We start from the raw sequence: 16182 nt of genomic DNA on the forward strand, positions 1-16182 counted from the left end.
GTGAGGGAGTGCGAGGGGTCTGGTGCGAGGGGTGGGACCCTAAGGAGGGGGCGGAGTATGTGACGGAAGGGGCGTGGTGCATTGCGAAAGAGGCGGGGCCCGAACTAAGGGGCGGGGCCTTGTGGACGGTGCTCCCGGGGCCGACAGTACAGGGCCCCGAGGCGGCTCCGTGTGCGCCGCTGGTGTGCATTCGGGCCACAGCTGCCCCGCGGTCTGGCCTGGGCGCACACATGGCCCCCGGTGCGGAGGCCTGGCAGAAAGGTCGCGGGGCTGAAGGTGCCCACGGGTCGTGCCCCGCTGGCCGACCAGAGCGTCTCCGAGGCGGCAGCGTCGTCACAGGCTTTTCTCTTTTCCTCCCCAGGTTCCGAGGCCAGCACAGTTGAAATCCACGTCGCCAGGGAGCCCCGCCACGAAAGGGAGGTTGACTCTGTTCCCCAGCCCCGGGGAGACCTGTGAGGGGTGCAGCGGGTGTCTGGACGCCACGTCCTCGGCCTCCGTTTCTCGGTCTTCAGAAGCGCGTTCTGCCCCCAGATCTGCTGCCCCCACCCCGTCAGGGTTTCCTCCCGAGGAGTGTCTGTGCGGCGAGGGGCCTCGAGCAGGGTCTGGAGCGGAGGGGGGCGGCTTCTCCAGACGCTTGTGGCCCTTGGCTTTTCCGAGGGGGCCCCCGGCCGTGGGCGCGCAGATCCGGGCCTTGCAGAACTCGAGTGAATAAACGAGCATCGCTGTGACCGAGCCCCCGCCTGCTCGCGTGCTCCTGTCCCAACCACATCCGTGCGGGGCTCTTGAGCCAAGTGTGCACGCGGCCGCAAGGGGGGTGGCGGTGCCGGGGGTTGCAGGAGGACTGGGGCGGCCGCACTCGTGCCCTTCATGCGCCAGGTCTGCGTCCCCCGTGCAGCCGAGGGTCCCCTGCCGAGCAGGACACGGTCTGAGCAAACCTGGGAACCCGCTCTAGATCGCTGCATCGGTGGGAATCTTTCCGTCGGCAGGAATCTGGGCGCGCTCTGAAGCTTTAAGCCTGTGTTTTATTTTTGGGTGAAAGTGTCTGGCGTGCCCCGGAGCGGCTGGCCCCGTGGGTCTGTGTGGACCCAAAGGCAGACGCCAATGCCTCCGGACACCGCAGGCAGCTCACCAACGTGACCCCTCTCTGGGCAGCCGACTCCCGGTTGCTTTAGAAAAGCTTCTAGAAGCTTCTAGAGTTGTACTGTTGGAGACTTGCTTGCTGGCAGAGGGGCCTCCGGGCACAGCTGGACTGTGGTCAGGTGCCCAGGGCTGTGCGCTCCTAGGGGTGAACCCACTGTGACCCGAAGCGTCCCGGAGTTTCACGTGTGCACGTGTGGCTGCCTTCTTACTCTGTGTCACATCCTGACTCCGCGGCCGTTGGAAAGAGGCTTCCCCGCCCCCGCCGGCCTGAGGCCAGCCCGAGGCCAGCCCATGCCCACCCTGGACGCCGAGATGTCCAGTCCTCGCTCCCCAGGCCTGCAGTAGGACAGGGGACCCGGCCGCCATGCCCCCGCCGCAGGCCAGGTCAGAACCGGGGTGGGGACGGGGCGACAGCAGCCTGTCTGGGAGGCCGGCTGCGGGCCGCTGTGAGCTGTTGGTAGCTCCCCGCATGCGACCTGGCCCATAGCCCGTTCTTGTCTGTGTGTGGCCGCCAGGTCTGCTTCTCTGACAGCTCTCGGAGGGCCCGTGTCCTGCTTCAGTCTCTTCGGCCGGCCGCAAGGCGGACTTGGGCTCAGAAGCTTGCAGGTCCTACGACCGTGCCGCGGGGTCTGCTTCACAGCTGGGGGCGGTGGGACGGGGGGCCCCGAAGGTGCCACCCTCCTCACGGCCCCGTGGCGGGGACACGTGCGGAGCCCGACCGGCCCCTGTGACGAGAAGTGCCGCAGACGGGGACTGGACGAGTTCGCGGCTGCAGCCCGGTTTGAAGCACTTCCCCGCCCGGCGGTGCTAGGGACCTCGGGGGTACGGGGGGGGGGGGGGGGCAGGGCCCCCGGGCCGGGAAAGCGGGGACGGCGCCCAGAGGGAGGTTTTCGGAAAGGCGCGACGCCTGGGAACCCCGAGCCTGGCTGGGCTGGACACACGGTAGCGCCCGTGGCTGGGGCCCCGGTTTGGGTGGGAACGTGGGGCGGCTCCTCCGTGGGACTCGAGTTCCCTGCCAGGCGGCCTCCGGCCGGTCGCCCTTCCAAGTCCCTTTCAAGGACTCTGCTCTCACCCTCTCCTTGGTCTCCGGCGGCGTCTCATCTGCGTAGACTGCCCCCGCCCCTGGCCGCTTCCCTGCGGTCTCCCAGTCGCTTTCGCTGGACGACAACTGGGGGTTCCTCGTCTGAGTCCTTCTCCGGAGCGTCCGAGTGTCCGCGGTGGGGGACACTGTGCAGAGCGCCGTCCCGCCCTCTCCGCGGCCGTTGCCCACGCCCTGTCCCCATCCCCTGGCGGGGCTTACCTTGTCGTGGAGGAGACGTTTCAGAGCAAAGGGAGCCAGACTGGGAAAAACCAACATCCGGCCACGGCCCGACCTTTCTGCGGGTTCCCAGGCCCGCTGTCCGTCAGCGGCACTGCAGCCCCGGCTGCCCGGACGCCTTCCCGCCTGCACAAAGAGCGCGGCAGGAGCCGTCGGCAGCCGCATCAGCGAGTGACGCACGTGGAAGTTCACTTGCATGACCTGGAGTTCCCCGACACACAATGACGGCGTGTCCCGTCTAAGGCTGTGGCTTCCCCCAAAGCCACGCGTTAAGACGCCTCCGTCCCCCGGGACCCCGACATGCCCTGTGCTCTGCCCACGGCCATGCTTGCCCCTAGGTTGTTCCCGGGACCTTCAGTTCCCGAACGGGGGGGATGTGCTTCGTCTACTTTGGAGTCGTCAAAACGCAGCAGCAGTAGCTGGCGGTGTCCCCCACAGCACCGGGGCCCCAGCCGTCTGCTGCATTCCAGTACAGGGTGTCGCTGTAGTTGGCGGGAAGGGCACCGTGACCTCCGAATCTGATCTGTCAGAGAAGGTCTTGAACAGCACCGTGCCGCCCCTCCCCACCCAACTCCTTTCTAGTCGTGGGGACAGCGATACCCCGTAATTCTGGAGCACCCGCCGGCCGACTGAAGGGACGTCTACAGCTGTCGGCGCGTGTCACAGACCAGATCGTCAGCCTGTGCCGAAGGTTCGTGGGCCCCGTGCAGTCCCCCGTGTGCTGTGACTCGGGGTGCTCCGGGTCGCTCAAAGCTTGTCCTGGAGCTCAGACCCTACCAGACTCACCTGCCAAGACCCCTCTGCTCGGACGGTTTCCAGCCGCCGGCCCGGGGTGACCGCAAAGCAGGAATGCGTGCAAACGTGCCCCCGCTGCAGAGCCCTCAGCCGTGGCTGGGCTGCGGCACCCCCCCTCCCCCGCACTGGGCGCTCGTTCCCATGGCCCCGTCCACCAGAGCGACCCTGGAGGGACGCACGTGACTTGTTTCCCTGGGAAAACGCAGAATCTGGTCTCGGTATGTCTGTGTGTGTCAACCTGGGCCTGCGGGTCCACCCCGCGAGAGCAAGAAAGCACACCCACCACGTTCTCTAATATCAAAATAGAGCAATTTATTCAGGACACTGAGTATGATCGGTTGATTCTCTCTGGAAACAAAGGAGCTAGGACGCACAAGGTGACTCTTCTCAGCGCGTGAGGGTGAGTGGGCCAGAGGACAGGACGGGGCGGAGGCGATGGGACAGGGTCGAGAGAACACGCAGACAGGGGACCGCGTCTGGCTGTACGTCTGACACAGACAATAAAAACCGCAGAAGCCAGAATTCAAAACCTCAGTGAGCGGCGGAAGGAACATTTCTGCATTTGACAAGAAACACGATTTAAAAAAGGAAAAGAAAAAGGTGGAGGCAGAAGGTTAAAAATAACCACAAAGCAGACCCTTACATCTGACAAAGTGCACTTCACGTGGCTCCGTGATCTCGGTTCAGAAAGACAAGACAAGCGTCCCGTCCCCGGTGCCGTGTGGGGTCGGCGGCTGGATGCCCGGTCCCGGCTGGCCCTCCCGACCCCCGCCGCAGGGCAGCATCCCCTCGCTGGATGGGCCTGCGCAACGCGCTCTTGGTCACTCGAAACCCAACCGCGGATCCTGGGCCGCACCGCCGTGTCACCGTGATCGCAGAGTCAAGGTCCCCTCTGGTCCCAGGCACGGAAGCATTTCCCCGCGGTCAGCGCCGTCAGCAAGGACCCACAGTGCGTTCTCCCACGGGCCATCCCGCGAGGACGGAGGGGCTCCACTGGCTTTTGGGCCACAGGGCGAGTGTGGGAGGCTCCACGGATGGCGGTCGTCGCGCCGAGGGCGGGGCGGGACGGCAGGCGCCGTGCGCTCACGGTCGGTCCCTGTTCAGACCCGTGGGGAGCGCCTGTGCCGTGGCGGCTCGGGGCAGCCGGGGATGCGGGCGGTTGGCCTCCGTCCTCTCCCGCTTCATTCCTTCCTGCACACAGGGGTCAAGCCGGTGTCGTGCGAGGTCTTGTAGCCCTTGGCTCTTACATCCTGGTTGGTTCCCCAGTGGCTGAGTGTCCTCGGGAGGCTTATGCCCAGGCTCCCGACCTCTCTGTGAAGATTGCCTAGTGAACCCCTTCTTCCAGGATGTCCTGACCACGGGGCTCCCCTTAACCACTTACTCTCTGTGCAGGTGACACTGGAACTTGCACAGGGAGTCAAGACGGTGTTGGCCTGGACCCCCAGCGAATCGCGTCCCAAACCCAGGGACACCTTGGCGCCAGCAAGTCTTTCTCTGCCCTCTCCGAGGAGGGGAGTGAGGACCACACGGGACTCGGACCCCCGCGCTAAGCACTGCGGCACCAGAGCCTGCATGAAATCCCCACATCGTCCACAGAGCACTTTCTAGGTCTCGCGGTCTTTGTAGCTGGGCCCGGCGCGTTCTAAGTTGCGCAGGGAGCCCCGGCCCGCCCTGCCCGTGGGGTTTCAACTGCGTGGGTGGGTGCCACCCTCTGACGGACATCCCGTGTCGCTGCCGGGACACGCGCCCCAGCGGACGCCTGCCCACGACGGGACCCCTGCCCCCAGGCCTGGCCAACTTCCTCCCTCCCTGTGCCCGCCAGGGAGCAGGTGGCGAAGGGCCTTCTGTTGCACGCCTTCCCCGCTGCTCACTTAAAAACTAGGTCTGTGTCCGGTTATGACAAGAGCACAAAGGTCACCTGATCCAATGAAAGGAAACTCCTCTAGGAACACAAAGCCATGTTTAATTTTTTAAAAACAGTAAAAAGATTCATTTAAAAAAAAAAATCTTTCTCCTATTCTCCTGCGAGAGAAAGAAATTATGGAGACAGCAGAAATTATTAGTGACGTTTCTACCTATGTAATTCACCTCCGGGACCGAACATCTGCCTTCCCTGTTCGTTTCTGTCACTGGGAGACCAGGGGAGATCCTGGAGCCTTTTATGTCCGCGTGGCAAGGACGGGCCACCCTGCTCTCGGTGTCTGGAGCGCCGCCCACGAGCTGCCGAGGGGACACGGAGCCGAGCTGCAAGCCGTGGTGGCGTCTTCGATGCCACGTGGTTTGGGGAATGCTTCTTGGGGTCAGAGCGCGCTGCCGTCCCGCACTCCCGCCGGCTTCGGGGGCCCCGTGCCCGGTGAGGTGCAGGGCTCGTCTCCGAACCAGAAGGCGCTGGGCTCGCGCGCTCTCGGGCGGCAGGGCGCGCTCTCGGGCGGCAGGGCGCGCTCTCGGGCGGCAGGGCGAGCTCGCGGCCCGCGCCCCGGACCGACCTTTCCCACCCACACTCCTCACCACCGTTCAAAGCTGAAGGGAAAGGAAAAAGCGACCTCAGACCCCGCCTGTGTCTTCCTAGAATTTGTTTAAAATATGAATCACACAAAGCTCTCTATGTCTGATGGCCATTTTTAGGATTTTAAAATTGTTTTAACATAAAAATATTTTTTTTTTTCCAAAAATACTCCGGGCTCTCTCTCGTATAAGTATTTTTTTCTCCTGTAAAAAGTCCCCCTGCCCCGCCTGCTTACATAAAGCACTTAGTACGCGCCGAAAGTGCCCTTGAGACCGAAGATCCGAAGCAACTGAGAGAGAGAGTGAGCGAGGGGCGGGGGAGGGGGGTGCGGGACAGCCGCCCGTCCAGGATTCCGGGGGTCAGAGAGAGAGTGAGCGAGGGGCGGGGGGGCGGGTGCGGGACAGCCGCCCGTCCAGGATTCCGGCGCGGCGTCCACCAGGCGGCCCGTGCGAGGGTGGACGGCGCACCCAGAGCACACGGAGCCGGGCGAGGGGTGCGGGGGTGGGGGCGGACCACGGGAAAGAAGCAACAAACCAGAAACAGTTTCCATCTCAGACCGAAGGCCCTCAGACGACAGGATTCCAGCCAATAGAAAAACCACCGGACAAAGAAGATTCTAGAAAATAGAAAGTGTTGGGATTACAAAGTCGCGCATTTCATCGGTACAAACTGGTCTTTGAACATCCTGCGTGAGAACTGTAGTGTCCAAATTGTCAGGGAAAAACCCGCCACGTGGGGGAGAATCCCCTACCCCCCTTTGGGTTTATCACGGCATTTTTCTCGTTTTTCCTTTTTTTGGCACAGCTTTTTTTTTTCCTTTCCTTTCTTCCCCCTCCTTCTCTCCTCTCGGCCATCAGAGCCTGTTCTGGATGGAAACCAAACCACGCGCCGTTGAGCTGGTGGCTTCGTGCTTCCCAGGCTGAGTGTTGTGGGTGGAAACCGTCCGTCCCCCCTTCGATAGGACTGTGTATGTTTCTGTCTTAAACTTCTTGATGAAGGTTACAAAATAGTAGAGACTCCCGTGGGCAGGGATGAGCTGATTTCCAATGCGAGTCAAGTCCGTCCAGCTTCGGAGCGGGTACACTGTGTCTGGCGAGCGGCTGCGACCTCACACGTTCACTGCTGGTCCGTGAGATTTCTTTTCTGAAATAGTTTGTGTTTACTTCCGAAGATCTAAAACACACACCTAGAAAGGAACCAGGAAGTGCCTGTTATTTTCACAGACAACACTGGGATGCCTTTTGAGCCCTTGGACCAAATGTGGCCCGTCACCTGTGTTTTATGAATAAAGTTTTATCGGCACACAGTCACGAAGACTCAGAGAACCTGGAGTAGGAGGCCAATGTCTGCGCACGTGACAGACCAATCCCCAGCAAACAGCACTGCACGGAAACGCCAGGTCAAGGGCTGGGCTGAGAACAAATGACGGTAGACACTTATGTAAGGGGGTAAATGAGAAGCCTGAGCACACGCGTGCTGGGAGCAGTGGGGGCCCACGCTGACACTCGGAAAGCCTGTCCCCTGCTGCCCCCCTGCCTCGGAGAGGAGGTGCAGGAATGACTCAAAAAGCGAGCCATCTCACAGGATCAGAATAGGACCACTGGGAGTCGGGAGACCTGGGGAAGGAAAGGCCATGCCTGTACCACCCCAGGGCCCAGGGCGGGGGCACCAGTATGGAACTGAGGCAGGAGCAAGTTTCTCAGCTTCAGCACCCGTGCCACGGAGGGCCGTCCTGGCATCATAGGAGGCTTCGCAGCATACCCCCCCCCCCCAAAGGAGGGACAACCACAAATGCCTCAGACGTTGCTCCACAGCTGAGAACCTCCAATTTCCCCGAGAATGTGAACCAGCGTGACCCCCCGGGAGGGAGGAGGAGTCTGTCGTGGTCACACGGGGCCCACCCTGTGGGGTCCAGCCCAGAAGCTTCCTTCACCGCAGACACATTCTTTCCACAGCCGCCGTGGGCCAGGCCCCCCGATCACAGCCCCCGGACTCTGCGGGCAGCTGTCCACCACCCAGCCTTTCCTTTTCCCACGCTCGCCCCGCCCCGCCCCGCCCCCAAGCCGCGGGGGCCGCTTACAGAGCCGTCGGACGCGCTGGCGCCCACTTTGTCCCCGCGAGCGTTCCAGCACACCTCGAAGATGCCGCCGGTGCCTCGGTAGCTGTGCACGAGACTCCCACTCTGCAAAGCAAAGCCGCCGTTACTAGCAGATACGTGTGCGCGGTGCACGGATGCGCCAGCACGAGCCACTGCTCCGGGCGGGCCCCCGGGACGCTGGGTCATCACGCACAGCCGGTCCCTCGAGTTTTCAGACACACACAAGTTCCAACGCTTTTCAGGGAACTTTCTGGTGGCTGCAGATCCCGCCTCTCAGACTTCCTACCTCTGGAGTCTACATGATGTATGGGAGCCCTGGCCTAGCCACGGCAGGCTGTGCAATCCTGGTGCCCCTCCACGCCCGTGACCAACGGTGCCGCATAGATGGAGGCCGCTGTTCCTGGGAGACGGGAACCAGCAACGGACACGTCAACAGTGTTCCAGGTTTGTTCTGTTTAGAGGGGACCCATCTCATGGAGAATTAAAATGAGCTTTAAAATGTCTCAAAGTGGGCGCCTGGGTGGCTCAGGTCAGGATCCCAGGGTCCTGGGATGACACCCCGCACTGGGCTCCCCACTCAGTTGGGAGCCTGCTTCTCCCTCTGCCCCTCCCCCCACTACTCACTCTCTCTCCCCCTCTCTTTCTCTGAAACAGAACTCTGAGCGGGGCTGCCTGCCTGGCTCAGCCGGTAGACAATATGACCGCTGACCATGGGGTCGGAAGTTCAAGCTCTACATTGGGTGGAGAATTTAATTAAAACAATAAATGGAGGCGCCTGGGTGCTTCAAGTCTGTTCAGCCTCTGCCTCCGGCTCAGGTCATGATCTCAGGGTCCACCCAGTGGGGAGTCCGCTTCTCCCTCTCCGTCTGTCTTCCCCCACCACTTCGGCTCTCTTGCTCACTCTCTTTTCCTCAAATCTATTAGACTAATAAAATCTTTACAAAAATAAAATGTCTCCAGGAGTGTTGTGATTTATACAAAGGGGAGGGTCGGATCTGACGAGTTTCTGACAGCAGACAGCACCTTACAACCGATGCCCCTTTACAGATCCGTCCAGCAGGACTTCCAGGAACTGTTTCATGAAGGGGCTCTGGCGTGCCGTCCCTGGGACGTGTCCTCCAGGAGGCCTATCCAAGGCTGTGAGGCTTGGCTTGGCGTCAGGCTGGGTCCACAAAGGGCCCACTGTCGCCTCTCTTTCCGCAAGAGGGTGCGGCTTACATAAGGCAGTCCCTGGGAAGCCTGGGGTCTCAGTGGACCCCTGCACCCTTATACTCGTTACCTTGGCCCAACCACCAGCACCTCCTCCTGCCCCAAGGGGGAGGGACAGGGACTTGAGACACCTGAATGTCAGCCGAGCACAAGGGAAGCAAGAGGGTAGGTCACACAAAAAGGGGAGCAAGGAAGCCATCTGATCCATCCCGAATTCCGACAAAATGGATCGCAGGCTCTTTTCAAGGACTCCCACCATACCACCGTCTCCCCCCTCCATTAGGAGAACCAAGAGCTGACTGCCCAAGACCGTACTCTGTACTCAGCTAGTTCCTGTCCCTTCTAGTCTCCATGTTCAGGTCTCTGCTGTCCTCAGGTATGGCCAGAGAAACCTATAGTGGCTACATTTAATCAAATCCCGTCTCCTTTCCATTCTGAGAACAGGACAGCCCATTACTGGCCTAGGCTCTGCTGCCCAAACGTAACGGCAGGAGCACCGCTCACTGGCGTCCTTCATTTGCTCCGGGAGCCACGGGACGTGGTGCGGTGCAGGGGAGGTCAGGGCTGGCCTCGGCCCAGTGGCTGGCTCCGGAACCTCGGGTGGGGGCGCCCCTTTACCCCCCAACCTCTGCACCCGCAGGGCCGCATCTCTGCATCTGCCTGTGCCCGAGACAAGGATGAGGTGTGTAGTGTTTCATGCCGGGAAGCTGAATACGTAGAAGATGGGGGGAACCCTTGGGGAGAAGACCCACAGCCCCCACGGAGCACAGGACAGGTGGCCTGGAGCCAGGGCTCTGCCCGCAGAGGGAAGGTTGCCTCCACACCTCTTCTGAGGCAACTCATCCTTACTAAGCACCTCCTTCCGGGTCCCAGCCTGGGTCCTCGGAAACGCTGTTGGGGCCCTCCCTTCGGCAAGCACTGGTTCCAGGAATCAGGGGGGTTACCTGAGTATTCCAGATGTGCACGCACTTGTCAAAGGAGCCACTGGCCAGGTACTTGCCGTCGGGGCTGAAGGCCACACTGTAGACGGGCTCCTGGTGCTTGGTCAGCGTGTGGGTGCACACCCCCCGCTCCACGTCCCACAGCCGCACCGTGGAGTCGAACGAAGCACTGCAGGCGGGAGACAGCACGTCACCGCGGGGACACCTGGCGGGCTTTCCGCCTCCCTGAGACGTCCGACAGGGAGCACAAGCTCCCCTTTCAAGTTCTTATGGTCTGGAGACAACAAACGGGCATGATTCCTCCAAAACGTGAGTCGGACGTGTCGGAAACAAGGCCACGGTTCTCAAACACACCTCTCTTCCCTCCCTCCCTTCCGTCCCGGGCTGTTCCTGGGGACACACGCTGACCCCACATGAATTTCGCACTGCATTTCCTACCGATACGACTGATAAATAGCTCCACAGCGCAATTACCGCACTTTCTAAATAGAAATGCTCTTGTAATTTGAAACATAACATCTATTGTCAGCAATTAAAATGACACCCATCGTTTGGAAAAAGGGCAAATGGCATAGAACTCAATCCGCCAGGAATGAAGTAACTGTCACATCCAAATATGGGATCCCACGGCCACGGGCTGCAGATCTGGGCATTTTCCACCGCGAAAGAACAACACAGGCCACGGCTGTTCCCTGGCATTCTGTCTCTCCGCAGATACGTTCCCGCCTACCTGTTCACGAAAAGGACCCTTTATGCTGGTCACAGGTACCATGTAACATGGAAGTACCTTCCGGACCATCCAAACCGATGGCGGTGTGTTCTTTCGCACACGAATTTAGGACACTGACCAGAAATGAAGGAATTATGGCTGTCGTGTTCTTGTGGTCCTAGGATCTCCGCGGATGTAGGACTCCCTTCCAGGACTTTCTAAGCAATGGTCCTGGGTCAAGCAGTTGCAGCAAATGAGAGTCTTCACTGCTTGGCGCGGCTGCGCACCCCACTGCTACGTCACAGATGTGTACCTTCTCCCTGACTGCCACCCGTTGCCTGTGCCCACAGCTCCCCGCCCCACCACTGCCCGAGCAAGCCCTGCAGGTCCTGGAACATCCCCACCAAGTCTCCTCTCTCCCACACGGCTTCCGACTGTGTTCTCCACACGCCCCGTGACCCTGGCATTAAGTCTCAGAATCTCTTCAGTTCGCCTTCTAAATGCTCCTTGGAAAACACAGCACCTAGAGGTCAACGTTCCCTCCCGCCTCTCCAGCGAGCCCCAGTTCTGGCCTGACTGGCCATGCCACTCCTGGTGCTGCGGCCCTAGGCCTTCACTCTATGGGGCTGGTCTGGTCTGGCCGGAGCTGGGGAGCCCTGTGTCCTCACTCCCAGTGCTTGCCTCCTGCTGCTGGAAGGGGAACCAAGTAAGTGCGCCTGGTGTCCACACCGAGCTCCGTTTCCTTGCTCTGTCTTAACAAGCACCTTCACCAAAGCCCAGTGATATCCGCGCCTCCTGCCAGCCTCATGGTTCAGACGATTCCTACCTCAAGTTAAGTGTCACCTCTGTTCTGGACACTTTCAAAGCGAGCTCACCATGTCCCTTAGCTTGGAAGGGCATGCACAAATTGGCCGTACGCCTCAGCGAAATCTCCCGTTCTCTCTGCATACGACTGGCTCTCACTGGCCCCGTGGCCGGCTCCGCCCCGTGAGCAAGGCTGCGTTTAGGAATGGCACCGGGGGCTGGGGGCCGGCGGTCCTTTACCTTGCTAGCATGATGTTGGAATTTGGGTTGCTGGTGGCGGGCCCGGTGGGACTCCACTTGATGGTGTAGATCTCTTTGCTGTGAGCCTGGAGGTCATGGACGCACGTGTCCTGCTTCATACTCCAGATCTAGGAAATGGGGGAGGGACCGTGTGAGCAAACGTCGACTCTCCGGCCAGGGGCCACTGGCCATCACTCACGCCGCGGGCTCCTGCGACACGGCCGTGGAAGGGAAGGCGTGTCAGCACGACCCTCAACTCATCAACAGGAGTTAGCCGCAGGCCAGTGATGTCCAGTTAGAAACAGGGACAGAGCACAGAGGCAGAGAGAGGGCCGGGAACACAGTCATCTGCGGAAAAGCAGGGAACGCGAGCTCCGCATTGAGTGTGTGTGGCTGCTGCGGATCAGACACCCGCCCTCTCGGACCGCGTTACCTTTAACGTCATATCGTCGGAGCAGGACGCCAGCAGCATTCCGGAAGGGTCCCACTTGATGGCATTGACCTCGTTCTGAAAGAGCCAAGGGTTTGAGAAAGGCGTGTGAGCCGGTTCCACGGCCTTCCAGCAGGGGGCAGCAGCGTCTCGTCGGTGCTACAAGGAGCCTGCATCTAGGCCAGGTCTCAAAGGACGCCACTGGAAACCCCGCACTTGCTGCTTTCCCGTTAGCTTCCATTCTCTCACTCTGCCTTCCACGTTGACATACGAGCACAGCCAAAGGCACCTCACCTACGTTTCTCTAAGACAAGAAAGTCACTCCCAGGGAGTCGATGAATCCACATTCAATCCACGGCAGCGCAGAAAACGAGTAAGACTGTGGTTATTCTAAACGGAACTTGGAAAATCGCTTTCCTACATGCTTTCATTTTTTTTTCAAGATTTTATTTATTTTTGGGGCGCCTGGGTGGCTCAGTGGGTTAAAGGCCTCTGCCTTCGGCTCAGGTCATGATCTCAGGGTCCTGGGATCGAGCCCCACGTCGGGCTCTCTGCTCTGCGGGGAGCCTGCTTCCCCCTCTCTCTCTGTCTGCCTCTCTGCCTACTTGTGATCTCTCTCTGTGTGTCAAATAAATAAATCTTAAAAAAAAAAAAAAAGATTTTCTTTGACACAGAGAGCGAGATCACAAGTAGGCAGAGCAGCAGGCACACAGAGAGGGAAGCAAGCTCCTCCCTGAGCAGGGAGCCCGACACGGGTTTCAGACCCCAGGACCCTGAGATGACCTGAGCCGAAGGCAGAGGCTTAACTCCCTGAACCACCCAGGCACACCCCCTGCACCCGTTGAATACCGCGGCTGCCTCCTGTCTGAATCCGTTACAAGGCCCCTCTCTCTGTGCTGGGGCCGCGGGCGGTGAAGGGAAAGGTTGAAGATCTCCGACCCACGGGAGGGTTGAATCCAGGGTGAAGGCAGGATCGAAATGCACCGGGGTACCTGTTAGGAATACACCTGCAAACAAAATCCCTGAGGGAGGGGGCTAGAAATCCCGAGCAAACAGCAAGTAAGCCAGATGCCACACCCAGCACGGGTAGTAAGTGTCAGCAAGCAGCTGCCATGTGCTGTCGGGGACAGAAAGGAAAGAGGCTGCAAACAGCCTTCCCGTACTGGGGACCGGATGACCACGAGGCAGAATCCTGCAGGATGCCGGCCCAGGCCCCCTGAGGCACGGGTGTTTCTAAAGGAACCGCTGGGCCTCAGTATGGAGGTGGCGGTGAGGCGCCGGGCCTGGAGTGGGCACCATGGCGAGCACTGGTGGGAGCAAGGCCGTGGGTCTCGCGGCTTTCCAGCAGCATCACTACGGCCCATGTAGGGTCCTGCTCACGTCTGTCATCCCGGCCTGCCAAGTGCCTGATTTCAGACCCACGATTACTAATTTCCCACTCTGAAGTACTCTGATTTGGATAAATTTTCTGGTCATATTACTTGTTAAGGACACTAAGCTCGGAACGGCATGATGTGGAGCAGGGACAGGCCATGTCTGTTCCACGCAGTACGGACCGTGGACGGCCTGGGAAAAACGGAGGACGCACGCCCGGAGGCCCAGGAGCAGCCTACCGGCTGGGCTAACGGACAGCGGAGCCGTTGGACCAGAGACGGGTGTGCGTGCGTGTGCATGTGTGCTCGCACGTATGCACGAGAACGTACATGCCGGACCCCACCAGAACCCGGGGCCCAAGGAAGGCCCTGCCCTGGGGATGGGCTCAGCCAGCACAGGCAGCCTCGGGGGCTCTGGCCACAGCCACTGAGGACACCCTCTGGATTCATCTCCGTGCCCAGAAGTGCAGAGCCCGGCCCACAGACTGTCCCCAGCTAGACCCATCGAGGGGGGCACCAGCTCCTCTCGCAGTGGCATTTTCTGTGCACTTCCGCAACCCAAGCCACGATTCCCAGGAGACGCTCAGGGATGGCTCACACCCAGGGATGTACCACGTGGTCTCGGGAGGAGAAACTACATTAGCTGTGTCTCGTGCAAGATGGTGAGCGGCGAGAAGCCCCATTTAAACATGTTATGGGGGTGAGTCCTCCCAGGGACACCTGGAAGCCGCGAAGACGTCTACTCAAAGTTTGGAGAGAGGGTAGCGTCAGGGGAGAGAGGAAGAGACAGAAAACATGAAGAAGGGGCATCGGTTTAGAGACCCGAGATGGTAACGGGCCTGCTGAGGCCTGTGCTCCGGAAGCAGGGGCCTAGGGGGCAGCTGCTGGAAGAGGGGGGTCGCGGAAATGAGCTGGTGCTGAGGACGGCGGTGTTTGTCGGGCAGGTCTCCCAGGAGGGTGGGGGTGGGGGTGGTTCCGAGGCTCCAGGGATCCGGTCTGGTAAAGCGACCGGGATCCGGCTGTGCCCCTACACCGAGGCATCCGATGAGCCTCGGAGCTTCCTGGATCCGGGGCGGGTACTTCCCACATTTAGGAAAAGTGGCCATGAACGCTTCATATGATGTTTGTGTTCTCCCTCTCTGCACTGCACGGATCCGCTTCGTATGGCCCACCGGTCACGAAGCCTTTCTGAGAGTCTGCCCGGGCTTCCAGCCGTTCTGTCCATCAGCTCATGGCTGTGGTCCCCGCCGTCTCCCACCTGCTGCGGAGCCCCCTCCCCGAGATGTCCCTTTCAGACCCCCTACCCCTCAGTTCTCGCATGCCCACTGGGCTGTCCGTTAAGAAGACAGTTTTCCCTTCTCTGCCACAGTGCTCCCCAGCCGCTCGCCCACTGCAGGCACGGTCTTCACTGCAGCCACTTTAAAAAGTCCTCTCGGCAGAGTCGAGCCCCTGCCTCATCTCAGGGTCGGTCCTGGGGCTGCTGCCTGCCCACAGCGGGATGAATCCAGCCCCCTGCAGTGCCGCAAGGCAGCCTCTCGGGAAGCGGGGGCCCGTGGCCAGAAGTGACACTCACCGTGTGTCCTTGGAAGGTTTTGACGGGCCGGTCGCAGCCGAGTCTGCAGACGTGAATGCACATGTCGGTGCTGCAGGAGGCGAAGGTCGTGTTGTTCTGCCAGTCCACGTCCAGGGCGGGCGCTGCGGGGCAGGGGACAGGGGGACACCTGCGTTGACCACGGGTGCGCACACCTCAGCTGACTGAAAACCACCAGCAGCGGAGTCAAGAAGCCTCGGCTGTTAACACGATACGGCAACGTGCCCAGAGCGCGAAGACCTCTCCGTGCACGTCTGGGACACCAGGCAGGTGGCTCTGGGAGACACCTCGACAACTGCCATGCCCTGTGGCCTCCAGAGTCTCTGGACCCCCAACACGGGGAGAGAGGGTTCAGGAGAACGTGCACTGCCTGCCCTTAGACCTTGCTGCTTCCAGAAATATCCCTGTGGTGGGCTGATGAGATTTGTCGTAGACGGGAAGAGGGGACAATGAGATCAAAAACCTTTCCGACCCTATGTTCAAGAGATCCTGATTTTTAAACATCTCCTGCAACCCATTAAGGCAGCCCACGGTTCCCGGCACACTCCCTGGGCGGGCACAGCGGAACGAAGGAAGCGATCCCGCGTGGTCCGAGGGATGAGGCCCCGAGCCGGACAGAGAGCTGGGGCCGCGGTGGCTCCTGCCCACAGCGCACCCGCGCCTCCCGAGTTCCTGGGCCGCCCTCTGCATTCAGGGCATGGCAACCCACGCCCGTGGGAACGGGACCAACGGGGGGGGGGGCAGTTCTGGGAGTGTCCAGCACGTGCTCGTAAAGATGAGCACCCGTTAACCCTTGCCGTCCGGAGAGGGGACCCTCTGTACTGGTGGCTGGTCCCCCTGTGAGTGGGCCCCTGCCACCAGGACCCCTGGGGCTCCCGGGATGATCTCGCCGTTCAGCACGGGTAAGTGACAGGAAGCAAAGCAAAGCCCTCCGGGGTCCACGTGCCCTCCGCCCCCACAAGGCTTCCAGGCTGCCTGCGTCTGTAGCCAACCTACTACTGCTGAATTGCAGAAAGAAAGGAAGAAAG

The 16182-nt window shown here is 60.6% G+C and overlaps 2 protein-coding genes across 6 annotated transcripts in view; one reads left to right on the forward strand and one right to left on the reverse strand.

The window, feature by feature from the left end:
- Positions 1 to 732, forward strand: part of GPR143 (G protein-coupled receptor 143) — a 65728-nt gene extending 64996 nt beyond the window's left edge. For all 3 annotated transcript variants that reach the window (XM_059384715.1, XM_059384718.1, XM_059384716.1), the window contains one exon: positions 362 to 732. In XM_059384715.1, coding sequence (XP_059240698.1) covers positions 362 to 456 — 95 coding nt within the window. In that variant the 3' untranslated portion in view covers positions 457 to 732. The remainder of the gene's footprint in view (positions 1 to 361) is intronic.
- Positions 733 to 5196: 4464 nt separating this feature from the next.
- The window catches only part of TBL1X (transducin beta like 1 X-linked), a 202025-nt gene continuing 191039 nt past the window's right edge, over positions 5197 to 16182 (reverse strand). For all 3 annotated transcript variants that reach the window (XM_059385756.1, XM_059385755.1, XM_059385757.1), the window contains 6 exons: positions 15137 to 15258; positions 12194 to 12268; positions 11761 to 11888; positions 10011 to 10176; positions 7840 to 7941; positions 5197 to 6945 (listed from right to left, as the gene is read on the reverse strand). In XM_059385756.1, the coding sequence (XP_059241739.1) occupies positions 6919 to 6945; positions 7840 to 7941; positions 10011 to 10176; positions 11761 to 11888; positions 12194 to 12268; positions 15137 to 15258 (620 nt within the window). In that variant the 3' untranslated portion in view covers positions 5197 to 6918. The remainder of the gene's footprint in view (positions 6946 to 7839; positions 7942 to 10010; positions 10177 to 11760; positions 11889 to 12193; positions 12269 to 15136; positions 15259 to 16182) is intronic.

This window comes from Mustela nigripes, chromosome X (genome assembly GCF_022355385.1).
Source record: "Mustela nigripes isolate SB6536 chromosome X, MUSNIG.SB6536, whole genome shotgun sequence".
Lineage (NCBI taxonomy): Eukaryota > Metazoa > Chordata > Mammalia > Carnivora > Mustelidae > Mustela > Mustela nigripes.